The sequence below is a fragment of the Melospiza melodia genome, chromosome 5 (genome assembly GCF_035770615.1).
Source record: "Melospiza melodia melodia isolate bMelMel2 chromosome 5, bMelMel2.pri, whole genome shotgun sequence".
NCBI classification, from domain to species: domain Eukaryota; kingdom Metazoa; phylum Chordata; class Aves; order Passeriformes; family Passerellidae; genus Melospiza; species Melospiza melodia.
Genome location: NC_086198.1, coordinates 32253684 through 32269107, shown reverse-complemented (window position 1 = coordinate 32269107; position 15424 = coordinate 32253684). Strand labels below are relative to the sequence as shown.

Genomic DNA, 15424 nt, shown 5'->3' with positions numbered 1-15424 from the left:
TAAATATCCTGTCAGAAGCCCCTCAGCTGCTGATGCATGCCTGTCTGCAGCGAGTCTGCCTCTCTCCCCTATGGCTTCACTGGTAACATTGCACAACCCCTACTGACCACGCATTGCCTCTCGTGGTACATACCAGGACTTCTACCTCGTGGCTTCTACAAGTTGTTTGTAGAGCTGGTGCACTTGGAGAGCGCTTTCTGGGGAATTTTAAGTCAAAGGAATGATACATTACTGTTGGCATTATTTTCCACAGGCTTATGCTGTGTAGCTCTCACTCAGGTAGAGAAAGCCAGGAGTTACATTGGTGGAATGCTTGCTGCTACATTTTACCTCAAGGTAGGGGTTCTTTTTCTTTCATATAAACAATCCATTCCAGCTAAACAAAGAAAGTGACACACAGAGAAAAACCTAAATTTTCTTGTGAGTTTCTTCAGTGTTGCAAAATGGGTTTTTTTGATGGTCAATAATTAGATACCTGTCTGTAATCTGCAAATTTTCTGCAGTAAATCCAAATATAGCTTTCAAAAAGAAGTCATAACACCTAACTCTTTTGTTTTGGCAGTGCATCTCAGGACAGAACCTCCTAGCAGAGCTAGAGAGAAGCTCAAAGTTCCCTGTCAGTCAAATACTTTATTAAAAGCAAGGCACACCTCTCCTGGTTGGCTCATATTTGACAAACTGGGTAGCCAGCTCTGAGGGATGGAGGAATTGCTTTCATGCAGAGGGAAGCTCCAGCTTGGAAGAAAACAGAAGAGCAAGAACTACTTGAACTCTTGGTGTAGAAGCAGAAGCACCGAGTTTAGTCACCACTCATTCGCATGTGAACAACCCACTACTGGGAGTATGCTGATGGCAAGAAGTCTGACAGGACATCCCCAGCTACAAAAACAAGCACCTTGAAGAACTGTAACTCCAGGCTACAATCATGGTAGCATCAGGTCAGATGCCAGCAAAGCATTCAGCTACTTCCCCCTGACTTTGGCTAAAAGGACAAGACTTTTAATGCTATGTCACAAGCCAGAAAAAACTAGAACCAGTCTCATTTCAGTCTGATTCCCAGCATAACTTCAGTGGCGTTCCCAAAACCTTCCCAGAGGGACACCATTTTCTTCTCCTCTGCTCCTGTGAGTGGCACAGACTGCTCTGGTGACATCCCTACTGTCACCTGCAAATGTCAGGCCTGTGTTACACCCCTTTAACCCATCATTAGCACCACTGGGACAGCAACAGCCGCACCTGCAATAGATGTTCACTGGAAAGGAAATTATCAGGAACTGGTTTTATTTAAAACAAGGGGCAAAGGAAGCAATGTCAAGTCCTGACCCCACTTGTTCTAAGGTATATCACTTTGTACCGCACTATGAACTCAGCTGGGATCCAGATTGCTTTGCAGATAGAGCAGGAGGAAGCTGTAACTTACACCCACTACAAGTGTACCTACAGCCAAGGAGCCAGATAACTAAATACCCTCGGGGAGATATGAGAGGCATTTGAAGCATAAAGATTGCTTACCTTTCCCTCACCAGGTAGGCAGATAAACACAAATGCCTCTGTTCAATAGTGCCTGACAGTCTGATGCAAGCCCTCAAAAGCAAAGAAAATTAAGGCTTAGAGTAAAACATGGTGCAAGGATGTGCATCCCCAGTGACAGAACACTCCCCATCATCTCCAAAATAAGCAGTTCCAGAGAAGTGCACCAGTTGGCAGAGGTCGTGGGCCCAGCAAGTGTAGGAGAGCACAGGCTGGTGCTTGTGTGCAGGACAGGCAGCCTGTGTGTTCCACAAGGGCATTCCCAGTTTCCCAGGTGCTGCGCCGTGCTCCGACTTTCAGTCACGTGGCTGCCAGGACACACACAGCTTACTGCATGCTAAGGGAGGGTGGGAGCAATTGGCTTTACTGCTCCTGCCAAAAGCCTCTATTACTGTATGTTATGAAAGCTCTGGAGAGGCAAAACATTCCTAAAACCACTTTATTAAAATTAGTAACACCCGAAACTCCCCCCAGTTGTTTATGGATGGCAGGGCGGAAGGAGGCAAGGAGCAAAAGCAGAGGCAGAGAAGGCTCCGCTTTCTCTGTGGCGTGACAGGCCGAGGGAGGCTTTGGATCATTTCAGCTGGATAATTTCAGCTGGCTACTGCAACATTGTCTGCTTCCCCCAGAGGTCACACTGGGAGCAAGGCTGCATTTTCATCTACAGATGCAAAATGTTAGGTATGGACTAAGTGCTGGTTTACCATGCCCCAGCATCTCTGAACTACCTCCAAAGGCTGTAACACTTTCATCCCCGTGGCATCCTTGTAGCTATCTGGATATTTGTGTGATGGCAGCAGGGAGGCAAGCACAGGGTCTGCAACTTATCTAACACGTGCAGAAGTAGGGACTCCTACCTCTGTCCCTGTGCTCCACTCCTGCCCTTCTCATGGATCACTTCTTCTGTGGATACTGAGCCAGAGCAGCACTGCTGCCTCCCAGGCTCCTCTTGCTGATGCTGCAGTCCTGATCCATACTGCAGAAGGCAAAGTTAAATGTGACCACAGAGAGAAATTCAGGTGTGGAAAACCATCAGGTCATTATATTCCCATGCCATGACTGCTGTCCCCTGCATCTCCTTCCTCCAGGACAGGTCAGAATGTCTGCACGGCAGGCTCAGCCCAGCAATCCATGCTATTCCCTTTGCTCACCCTTAGCACTGGCTAAATCCGTGTTTGCTCCTACCTGGCGCCCAGCTAGCTTCTTGCTTTACAAGAGATAGGAACCACATTCAGTCCAGCCTCTGAACTAACAGGCCACCTGAAGCAGATCAAGCTGCTTTTGCACCATCTCACTCTTGGTGATATGTGGAAAGCTCTGCTTGTACTTCTCTGGCAGTGGGTTGCATTAAATCACATGGAAGTGTAATTTGTCTTATTTATATTAATTGTAATTCCTATCAATTATCATTTTTGCATTCTGCACAGGACCATAGACCCTAGGGGAATTTCTGTGTGGATAGGGCTGGACAAAAGTTCTGGTGCAGAATAAGAAGATTGAGCAGGCCCTGATCTGCACCTTTTGCATACAGACCTGCCCCCTGTGCCAGGGCAGAGCCCCCCACTCCAAACCTTCCACGGGCCACAGGAAGGACAGGGCAGGGGGCACAGGGGCTCCAACTCGACCCCACAGTGGTGGGATTTGGGTTTCCCTGAGTTCTTTGAAGGATAATGGAATGCTTTCTGCAGGGCTTTCTGCATATGTACTGATCTGCATGAACCCAAGCTCTGGGTCAACAAAGATTATTTTTATGAGAAATAAAGACTAACTTGTTGTTCAACATTACAGAAGCACCTGATATCTACTAGGGCAGAGCCTCAGCTCCTCATCAGCACAAGGTATGGTATGCACATTAAAGTCTGAGATTTTTTATCAGACACATAGAGGGCACTTCCGGTCAATATTTGACCATGCTTTTCCATGTCACCTGGACACTGATCACAGAAAATATCCTTTGGCATAATAGGAATTCAGCACACAGCTTAAGTGCTGAAGGAAGGATGTGCAAATAATGAAGCAATGCACAATCCTAAACAAATGTACTCCAATGTTTGGAAGACAAAGGGAACTAGTTTCCCATCTGTGTCATGTTTTCTTTCAATGCACATACACAGGACTACTTGTATTGACAGAAACAGTCTCACTTCAATTCACTGAAATTATGGACAATGCACAGTCCCCAGAAACCTCGTGGCAGCCCAGGACTTGAAGAGGCTTTACCCAAAATGTGCCTACGTACACACACTGGGGCCAAGTGCCCCTGAGTTTCCTCCTGCACCCAGGGTTTCTAACCTTCAAGTAGCATTCAGAGTACATGCTGTTACTGTTGTCTTACTGTTGTCACCTTGGCTTGTATCTCTCACCTTGTTCTTGATTATCATGGTTCTTCTCACTCAAGAAATCACCACAAACAAATAGGAATTTTTAAGAATCCCACAGCACTCAAAAGTCATAAACACCTAAATACCTGTGGACTGAAGGCAGTGCAAGTAGCCTGAGTCTGCACCCTCTGAAGGCAACAAATGCTTTATTACAGCCTGCAGCAGGGCTTGGAGTTAGGCCAGAACTGACTGGGAAAATCACAGAGCCCTACTTTATGATTGTCTTGAAAAGCCTTCAGTGGAGCCATTCCACCAGTACATTTCACAAATGCTTCATGGTTTAAAAAGGAATCAAACCAACCCTTACTAGGAATCACCTTTACAAACCTTTTGAAGTCCTTTCAGGCTGCAGTTTGGATGTGGCACCTGAATTACACAAGGACACCTCCTCCTGCCTGGGAGGCACCTCTTTTGGGTAGACCAGGAAGGATGACCCTGAAAGGAACTCTGCTGGGCCAGAAGGAAAAGGTCAGGGAGGAATGCAAGGGGACACCCAACTGGGTCAGGGCACCCCAAATTCCTCACTGTCATGCTGAGGTCATGGACACTTCTGTGCAGGTCTTGGAGTGTGTGTGTTGGTGTAAGGTCGTGCCCTTCCACTGCGTCACTCTCCATTCTTTCTGGGAACAATCAGGAAGAAACTCCGGGTGTTTCTTGGCTCCTGCACACACTTTTCATGCAAAGGGGAGCACCTAGCCCATAGAGAACATTTTTTTCCTGCTGTAATCTTGATGGAAAACGTTGTTAGTGATGGAGAAAGGAATTCAGGAGACGGCTGAGAAGTGCCTGAGGGAGAACTTTCATATCTATTTGCACAAGACACGTCGTGAACATGCCACCAAAGTCAAGAGAAGCATTAACAAGGCAAGGGGAAAGGGCAGGAGAATTTCCTTTCAGCTCCTTGGGAGTCCTGCCTGTGTTCCAGGGCACTGGTTTGCTTCGGCAAACCTGGACGACCTGAAAGGGCAGTGTAGCAGTCATCCATCCTGAGACACAAGGCAGATTAAGCTCCTGAACTACTGTGTCAGAACTACAAAGACTTGCACCCAAAAACTTGGTACCTGAGATGCTGAGTTTCCAAGAATCACACAGACAAGGTCACTTGGAGGCCCTCATTGAGTTTGCCTGTCGGAAGAGCATCCCTCCAAGAAACGCCCATGAACATGCAATGCCCTAGCCACTTAAAAATATGAGGAAAAGCAGAAAAATGTCAGCCCCATCTTGCATGTTCTGGCACGGCCTTTAAGCGAAGGTCCCTCTCCCAGCCCGTGTTTCTGACTCATCCCGCCCAGAGGCGGCAGACCAGGGATGCACTCAGGGGAAGCGCTCGGGTCCTCCCTGTGGCGAGGCTGCCACAGCTCCCTGCAAGGCCCCGCTGTGGCTGTGTGGTCATCTTACTGCAGGGGTTCCATACTGTTGTCTCCTTATCACAAAAGTTTCAGACCTTCTTGGTGCTTTCTCGTGGGCTGCTCCTCAGAGCACTGACTCTTTCTTCTTCACAAAGTGACCACCTGACTCCAATTCCCTTCTCAACCAGCCATCCCACTCTTTTATAGACTCTTCTTCTCACTGGTTACAGCTGTGGCCTGTTAAAGTCAGGCCTGCTCCTAGTCTTTGCTAATTAGCCCAGCTGCAACTCCTTAGGGGTAAAATTACTTTCTACCCTATTTTTATTTTCTTATATTCTATCCCCCTGCATTGCCACACAGCCTCTGAATTCGGTGTTGGCACCTATTAAGGCAGCTCCTGGAACAGTGTTTCCGGCCAAACCCACTGCTGGGCTCTGCCGAGCAGCCAGCACTAGTCAATAAAATTCCATCCATCGCGGGATTTGCCATAACAATGGGACACAAACAGACAGCCTTACGTACTGAAGTGATGTCAAACAAATTAGCTTTGCCCGAGTTACTCAGACATTCCTGCAAAGCTCAGCCCTGTCCTCTGGTGTCTCAAGCCTGGCTGTGCTGTTTGCCAGAGGGAGCTGTGGAGAGGCCTCTCTGCACAACAGCCTTGGAGAAGGAGGAAAAAGGAAGGTTCTTGCATTCCCTGTGCCCCCCAAAAAAACCTGAATAACAATTATAAAAAGGGCAAAGAGCACAACAGATTTATGCAAAGAGCATAACAGGGGCAATGCTGCCCTGCCACATTTTGCTCAGTCCTAGCCAGGAAACACAGCTGGCATTTGAATATCAGGTATTGAAAATGCAGTAAACTGTGTTTCTGCTTATTAAAGGACAAAACACCTTCATAGAAAGGCAAAGAAATGGCACTGGGGAATCTATACAAGGAAACTTCCTTGCCAATACCAACCAGATAAATTCAACACGAAGTTTTGATTAAAAATTAGCATTTAAGTGACTTGGCCTTAGACATGGAATCAAAACCTCGTCTTTGGGTACCTTTAACCTTTTTATGAACTAGAAAACTGAGCCCAGAGCTAAGGCAGGTGACCATTCACAGATGGCCCTAATTCCACAATGGGGCAAAACCCCCAAATCATCAAATGGAAAATTCCCCCAGAATGGCTAAGCAAGACATACCTCAACTACCAAGTTCAGCTCATCCCAAACTGCTCCAGAGAATAAGCATTTAGAGCAGTTTTAACCCTAATTTGTCTGTTGAAACTGTGTCTCATGGGCTATTTTTATGTTTATACTTATGAAAAACAGAATTAGAATTTTAATTTGACTCAAGCAACCTCTCATTTAGAGGTTTGCTTACACACAGGCCATGGGCTTTATACCAAGTCAAACCCTGCTCTCAACCAAACCCAGCCTGTGCCCCAGCTCCCAACCCTGGCAGCCACAGAGAGGGAGGGAGCTCTTCCCTGCACAGCCAAGAGCCAAAGGGCCTGGAGCAGCAGAGCTCGCAGAGCAGCCCAGTGAACAGTCCCCTCTCATGCACACCTCCTCCAGCTCAGCCAGGTCTGCTGCTCACAGAACCTGCTCTCCCTTCCACTCAGTTCAGCGAGAGTAGGAGCAGCCCCAAGTCTAGTCACAGTACAAGATTTTATTGCTGTCATGATAATTAATGACTACTTACACTGAGATTTTAATGAGTACCTGCACTTTTTTGCCTTTGTTCCTCAACTGGGTCATAAAGGAGGAGTCCCAAGCGGTTTCCTGGATTTGCAGTACAATAGGGACCTCTACAGGCGTTTCCCTTCTCCAAGCAAAGCTCAGGATAGGTAAGAGCAGCCACACCAGAGCTCTGTGACACACAGACCAGGGAGCAGCCAGCTCTGGGTTCCATGCCAGCATTCTCTGAAATCAGCAGGGCTATGAAGACCCTGCCTCTGACAAGGCTGGAGCTGACTGAATCCAGCTCTGACTGAATCGGAATCCTTCAGATTATTTATCGTGCACATTGTCTGCTCTCTAACACTTACACTTTGCCATGATACTTTTCAGATTAGCTCTAAAAGTTAAAACACAAATAGTAAATCTGCACTCATATCACACAAGAGAGAACTGAAATGAATATTCAGAAAGAAATTCTAGCTGTTTGCCCTCAAACTTGCATGTTACCAAATCTGACCCATGTTTCCTGTCTCTTAACACTTACTGTGTTACTGATCTACCCAAGCACCATTTCTTAAAAGAACTCACAGAAGAATAATGAACATCATTCTCAAAGCCTTGCTTCCTAGGGATGGTCTAAAGGCAATCCATTAAGAACTGCAACCTTCAGGGGCAACAGGAGTTATTCTGAACTTAATTATGAACCTTGTGGGATGCTACAGTGTATTTCATGGACCAGAAATGAAACAAAACATACAACAAGTACAAAGAATTACAAAGCTCTTCTGCCAAGAGGAATATGATTTTTTGGGTTGGTTTTGGGGTTTTGTTGGAGGCGGAGGGGAGAGTTGGAGTGGGTTCTTTGGCGGGTGGGGGGTTCAGTCTTGTTTTGGGTTTTTTTGCATGAAGTTGAGAGTCACTTAGAAGCAATTAGTTTCACAGCTGGTTCTTAGTGCAGGATTGCACTGCTGCAGCAGCACCAATGAGATTTGTACTTTTACTGTAAGTGGGATGGAGAACAAACCCTGGTGTGTCATTTTCCAAATATACTGTGGGCTACTAAGAATAATAGAAAACCTCCAAGGAAAAACTGTCTCTTACCTGTGTGCCAGCCACTAGTGTGCCCCAGCCAGCAGGAGGGACAGGGACACTGTGCACTCAGAGCATCAATTCAATTCCTTACACTTCCCTCCAAAATCAAATCAAATGTCTTTAAAGCCATCTTGTCCCCAGGCTTACATCTCAGTGTTTGCAACAGACCTTGCTGGGATCAGGGAAACTTGTAGGCCACCCACACAGCTGAGCAGAAAATGGGAGCTGAATGCAGGGAAGATGTTCCAGTGGCAGCCCAGCACACCTGCACAGTGGCTGCAGATGCCAGTGGAGCAGGTTCAGGGCTTGGTAGCTTAAGGGCAACCCAGCGTGAGAGATGTGCTGCAGCAAAAGCCAGTGTGGTTCCACCAGCCTGGATCATTCACAGAGCAAGTGCTCTGTCCTTGAGAAAGGAATATCCTGGTCTTTGATGTCTCTGTTTGCCGCCCCTGCTAAGCTGCTGCCTCCCACAGCTGAAGCAGCCCTACCTAAAAGTCACATAAAGCAGAAGCTCCTCTTGAAATGACAGTTTTTGGCACGTGCAGCTGGAAAGGGAAGAAGAAGCTTACGACTCTCTTAATTATGCCACTACACAAAGAGTAGTGAGCCTGATAAATGAGCTAGGAAAGATGATCCTGATCCTCTGACAGGCCAGTTCTGCAGGAAATTCAGCACCGTAAGCAGCAGCACACCATTCCAGGCTGGCAGCATCTGTCACTTATCAAGGAAGGGCTCAGCAGGGCTGACTCCCTGCAGCAATGTGAGGCCATGCAGATTCCCTCAGCCCAAGTGCACCGTGAGTCAGTCAGGCAGCCATGCCTCACACACAGCTGGGGCCTGCTCTGAGGCTGTGCTTCTGCAGGGTGGGCACACAGTACCCAGGGGGTGAGGAACACTGTGCTGGAAGCCATGACTCCACTTGGAAAAAAGAGAACTAAAATAAAGCAAGCACCTTCTTTTCCTTCCTGCCTTGCCTTCTTCCCATCGTCATCTTTCTATTTTATTCTCATGCTGTCCTGACACCAAGTCTCATTTTGCATAGCACAGGCTTACCTGGTGCTTCACCTTCCACTTCCACTGGCAAAAAAATACCAGCAAACTCTCACTTCCAAAGCCTCCTTGGGCCTGAAAGACAACTAGAAAAACATTTCACTATGTAGTCTCCTGCTGAATTGTGGCCCTTAAGTAGACCTTCCTTTTCACTTACGAGTAACCAAACCTGAAAAAAATCAGAGTATGTTGCTGTAGGTACAAAATGGCTCACTGCAATGAGTAAAACCAGTGAAAAGGCACTTGCACATATTGCAGGGCACCTGCATGGCCTCTGGTACACAAGGGGTGTAACAAACATCAGTAAGAGAACGTGCAATCAAAATGCATCTCTCCAACAGTACTCTTTGGGCAAGGTGAAGTCCAGATGTTCCAACTCATGCCCTTAGAACTTGTGTGCCAAGTGCACAGACCCCCTGAGGCAGTTGTGTAGGGTGCGTGTCTGCTCCAAGACAGCCTCTGCAAAGGAGAGGGGTTGGTCCTTGGGAAGTGAATCCAACACCAGCAGTGTGAGCACGAGAGACAACTCACTGGGGAGAGGCAGATTCACTCATGTGACAAAAACCCTGAGGCTTTTCATCCTTTGGATATTCAGCTCCACCATTTTCTCCTGAGACCAACAAGCAGGATCTCTCACCTGTGTTTTCCTAATGACATGCACATCTTCCGTTTCCATGTGAGATGGGTGAAGGGTGTTTTGCATTTGTGAGGATGTGCAGACTAATTTATACCTAATTGTCCTCTCACCACATATGTGTGACACAAAATGACAGGGCCACTACCAAAAGCTGACTTGAAGATAGTCACGAGCACAAGTTACCCAGCAGTGGAACCTAAGAAAAGGTCAGAAGAATGGAAAAAAGGAAGCAGTGCAAAGATTTGAAGATTTGACTGGAGATGAAGAAGACAAAAAGGCTGAGGGATGAATACAATGGTGTCAATGTGCAGAGGAGTGGTGTCCATCCACTTCTCACCAGCAATCCTTTTTGTGTGTGCATATGCTGCTTGCTCCCTCTATTACACGGGATTCCAAGCAGTGTGTGATGTGCTGTTTTATTTACTGGTATCACAGAGCCAAGATGGCTCAGCTACTGATGAGGATGCCCACATGAGAAGCCCCTGAACTTCAGACTGTTGACATGCCACACACACCTTTACCCTTTCAAACCCCACCTTTCATACACATTTCAGCATTGTCACTGTAGTCTCACAAATACACGGGTTTTTTCAACCAAAAACATGCATCCCTCTTGTAAAAATTAACTCACATAACCAAAAAACTGAGCTTTCAGCAGGGCACCTGAATTTTGGAGCCAATATGACTCCACAAGACTTCAAAGTACCAATTGCCTTTCGCTGGTAGATGGCTGAGCACAGCAGATGAGTCTACAATGTGCAACAGCTGAAATGAAAATGTCTGAAAGCCATCTCTGGTCACATCAGCATGGCAAACACTCCAGCTGTCTGTGAGACATCCCAGTTAGTGCCATCATCTTCAGAACCAATTTTCTTCCCTTTTCCTTGAACCAAATCTTTGTACCTTACCAACTCTTTGTAGATAAGATGAATGGAACCAAGCATCCAATATGCAATCTGTTAGTCCAGGGTGGAACTGAATCCCTAAAATAATTTCTTATTTGAGTGGTTACAATGTCCCCATAATGTGCAAATGGAATGGAGAAAGTCTGTTTCCTGGGAAAAACTGTAGTGAAGTTTCATATCAAAATTCCAGCTTCTCTAGGAATTCAAGTCTTGTGCAGGAATTAGGGTGCAGCAAGGCAATGATCTGCCTGAAATTCCACGGAACTGAGGACCTGCTGTAGGATGTTTGGGAAGCAGACAGTTCTTTGTCACAATCACACTCCACAATCCATTTTGAGAAAGGCATCCTGTTGCTTTGCTTATGAAAACAATAAGAACATGCCATGCCCAGAAGTGTCATGGTCTGATTTTTCAGGAGAATTGCCTAGTCTCTATATTTTAATTTAAGGATGGTTTTGAGAACCAGACACTTTCCTCAGTCCAAAACATTTGTTGTCCTTTATGGCACCAGAAGCCCATACGTGGCCCAGCCCACCAAGGGTAACCATTGGGTTGGGAGAGGACTGTTTATCCACACACAGCCAGCAGACAACCAAATCAGAACCCAAATGGTTAGTGGTCAGCACATGATGTCCAGAATACAGCTCCACTATGAGGGAGGTGGTGCTTATCCTCCAGAGGAGAAAAAAAAAAGAAAACAAAACCAAACAGAACACAAAAAAGACCAAAGCAGAACACTGTACGAGTGCTTGAAATGACTGAAAACAGCTAAAACCAACCAGTCCTTCCCCCAGAGCAAACACTAGGCACAGGACAGTGCTGAGATGCCTGCAGTGTCCTCAGCTGCTTGGGCCTGGGGACCATCCACCCTCACCCAAGAGAGGAAGTCTTTCTTCAACCACACCCAGAGCCTGTCAGTGCTGCAGGAGTTCCCTTGGCACGCTCCTCCGCCATTTCCTCGGGCTCATCTCCTCAACAAGGCTGGGGCACCTGTCCCATGGCGCGGGGGCCTTCCTCCTCAGCAGGCAAACCGGTGAGAGTTCCAGCACAGGGCTTCACAGCGCCGTCTCACCCACACACACCTTGTAGGGGGATTGCAGTTTCCTGCATCTGAAGCAGATACCAGCATGTGATTTGCATCAGCCAAACCTGAAACTGCAGCAGCCTGCACAGAACCAAAATCTAGTCCCCTAACTCACTTGGGTAGCCCAGAGGAGCCCCACAGTTAAGACAACTGCACCACTGGTAGATCAGAAATCAGAAGTATAGAGAGTTAGTTCCTTGAAAATCACACCACAGATTAGTAGCAGGTGAAGACACAATCCCAGTGCCCCTAAAACTCTGCCCACTGAAATTCAGATCAATGTAATCAGAAGACTCCAGATTTCCCATACCTCTTTCTTACATAGCAGTAGATGATGGCGAGTATTCCACTGGTCAGTATTCCAATCCCAATCCCCACAGCAATGTAGCGCTCATAAGAATTATGTGCATATGAATTTAGTGTTAAATGTTCACACCTCTCTCCATTATAACCTGCAAGGCACCTACAAAATAAATACACATCACGCAAAAATCATTCAGAGCTTGTGTATTTGAAATAGAAAATGAAACATTAGTTTCCATCAGTTTCAAACAGATCACAAGAAGTCTAAACAAGGAGGGGCTGAACCTGCTGCTCACTCAGAACCTCTTGCCTCTACCAAGACTACCAGTTGTCCCAGTTTATCTAGGTTAAAGCTCACTTGAGTACCGCAGTCACAGCAGCAACACAGTCTAAACATCCCCTGGTTGTGCAGGGTGTGGACCAAGAGCACTGTGCTCTGCAGATCCTCAGCTGCTGTTATGTCTCCAGAGGCCAAGGCTGTGCACTAAGCATCCTAGAGAACTATAAGGACACCATGGTTCTGGTTGGTATGGAGTTGTGGAATAAGGCAGTTAGAGCTGATATGTTGGAAGGTGCTGTTCCCTTCTTAATACTCACTGTGAACATCTATTGATTCCTCTACTACTAATTCCAGTACCAGCTGTGATTTGAGATGCCACCATTGCAGTGACCCACAAAGCTGTGAATTCCCCCTCTCCCTTCCTCAGTTTTCCACTAGCACAGTACTGCAGCCTTGTTTGCAGTCCTGAAACACCACAGCACTCAGGTCTGTGACAAAGTTTAATCCTGCAAATATCTGACTGACACTGTGAAGCTGCACATGCAGCACATGAATAATCAATGCCAGTGCCATTTTTGAAGAAGGGTATAACAGGCAGCATTCCTTACTTGCATATGGGCTTCCTCAGTTCACTGTGGAAGGCGCAGAGCCCATTGATACAATAGCTGTGATGCTCCTCAAGGCAGGTCTGCATCAGCTTCAAGAGCTTTGGCTGCTCTGAATAATCTACTGTGAAACAGAACAAAGTCATGTTACTTTTAGAACAGAATATTGTTTGAACATATTTTCACACCCGGAGCAGAACAGACAATGTGCAGCAAACACTCCGTATGTCAATTTACTGTGTGGTGTCCCGTGAGCTGGTTCAGTCAAGCACTGAACAGAGCAAGCTTCCCAGACAGTCCAGCACGGCTTTGAGAAAGCACTAACTGCAAATAAATCATCTGCTCTTGAGCAACATGTACAGAAATTACTATGGGAGATTCACACAGGGTAACATCAGCACTATCCAATCTGCAATGCAATCAGAAAAACTTCCCCAGTAATAGCAGGGGTTTAGGACACAAGGAGAGCACTGAATTACTCTCAGTATCCTTCCCAGGCTGGATTCAATTAATAGCTAATTTTTCCTTGTCCCAAGACAAACTATTGCACTTCTGGTGCTCCTGCCTATCAGCTCTGGGTGAAGATGAATGGTGGGACTCCTCCCTCCCCTCCCTTCTCCATGGTTCAATGTTAGCTGAGTGTCCCAGGATAGTTTTAAGCTGCCAAGACTGCCTGGTTGGTTTAGCTGTGCAAAAGCACAGTCCAGGCCAGCAAGGTTGTGAACTTGTGCTGAATTCTACACTACTGTGTCAGCAAGCACACTTCTCACACAGAAAACACTATCTTATTTCCTTATTCACAGTGGTTCAAATGGGAATAAAGAAGTCACAGGAACAGGGGTGCAGCAGGTGAGGAGAAAGCTCCAAAGCTTTGCCATCACTGCAGGCATCTGTTCCAACTGGTCTCTCTACCCAGTTCCAGGAATCACTGGTGGGGTGGGGTGTCCAAGCAATGACTTGCTATTTCAGGGGACTGCATCAGGGACAGCTGAAGATGATTTCCTAACAGAGGGCATGTCAACAGCAGCTTTCAGTTACGACCACAACAAAAATAACATCTTGCAGCAAGGTGACAAGGTCTACCCAACAAAGGTGACGCAAAGGTACAGCAAGCAGAACCCTTCCTCTCTGACTAAGTGCAGAATCAAGGTCTGGAGATGGTATATAATCATGGAATCATTGCCACACACACAAGCCTCAAGCCTCCTTGAGGGCAACTTGTGAGCCCACCACACACTTTTCAGGATTAACAGCACCAATCCCCTAAATTCCCAATCAAATTCCAGTCTGAACCATCTAACTGCAGGAACCTCCTTTGTGTGCTCCTCTAAGTAGTTTTTGAGGTTTTTCTTCTTCCTCCTCTCTGCAGCTTTATCCGAGGTGACAAGCAATGGCAAACAGCTGTTCTCACTAGAGCAGCTCAGCTTGAGCTGTGAATGATGTGGTTTGGACACCCAAAAGGCATGATGCTATCACTGACACTCAGATCTAACAATTCCTTTGAGAACAGTGTCTCTCAAACCTGACAGAATAACCAGACTCCCAGCTTAGCATGAGACCTAGAGAGAACAAGTGACAATTCAGGTCTGCTTGAAAAAATGACACCTTGGCTTACTGCACTTCCTCAGAAAAGCTACAGAGGTGGGAGAAGCATCCCTTGTTTCAGAATGAACTTCTAATGGCTGAGAAAAGGGCATCTTAGCCATCCTTCCACAGAGAAAAAGTTACCAAGTTTCTCTTCACACTATGGGACCTAGAAACACAATGCAAGTGAGGAAGTTGGTGCTGGCTAAACAGGAGTTTAGTGTCCAGCTCTGGCTCTTTTTGGGCTGCTTCTGGGAAGGCTGCTGACAATCTCTGGAGACAGGCTTGTTGGCTAAGAGCAGAGTCAGCCAAGGACCAGGCCTTAGTGGGACAGACTTCAGGAAGGAGTTAAGAAAGGGCAGTTTTCAGGATGAAAAGACAGATTTTGGGGCAAGAGATGGATGACCCTACTGGCTGCACAGGAGAACTGTACACTGCTCTCTGATGAGGAAAGCACAAAGGAAAGCATGTGGGCAGCAGAGCTGCAGGGCTCAGCATGCCAAGGAGATCCAGGGTGCCAGAGACTCTCAACAGCCCACTCTGGTTAGGTCTAAAGTACCTGCAGAACAGCTACCTAAGCTTCACAGGGAAGAGTTTCAGAAAACAGACAATGGCGCATGCACACTTTTCCCAGGAGCCTCCTCAAACACTCAGGCACCAACTGTTTTGAATCACCATTTCAGCACAAAGTGCACTGGAAAACCACTAAAAATATCCTTCAATGGGAGACTTCAGCCAGCATTTCCCACTGCCCAAAGTACTGCTCTTCTCCTAGGCCCTGAGAAAGTGTCTATTGCACAGGTTTAGCCTTTCATTTCCATTTCTTCCACGAGGGGAAGAAAGAAAATAAACATGAGGAAGGTACAAATTCACACCCCAGAGGCACAAAATCCCAAGCCACCTCTACCCCAACTTTGACCAGATGGATTGCCACATCCCAAAATCTCTCCTTG

At 46.7% G+C, this 15424-nt stretch overlaps 1 protein-coding gene across 1 annotated transcript in view; it reads right to left on the bottom strand.

The window, feature by feature from the left end:
- Nucleotides 1-1955: 1955 nt before the first annotated feature.
- Nucleotides 1956-15424, bottom strand: part of LOC134418484 (bifunctional methylenetetrahydrofolate dehydrogenase/cyclohydrolase 2, mitochondrial-like) — a 43552-nt gene continuing 30083 nt past the window's right edge. The window contains exons 9-11 of the mRNA XM_063156852.1: nt 12891-13011; nt 12010-12162; nt 1956-11725 (exon numbers count right to left, since the gene is read on the bottom strand). Of these exons, the coding sequence (XP_063012922.1) occupies nt 11671-11725; nt 12010-12162; nt 12891-13011 (329 nt within the window). The 3' untranslated portion in view covers nt 1956-11670. The remainder of the gene's footprint in view (nt 11726-12009; nt 12163-12890; nt 13012-15424) is intronic.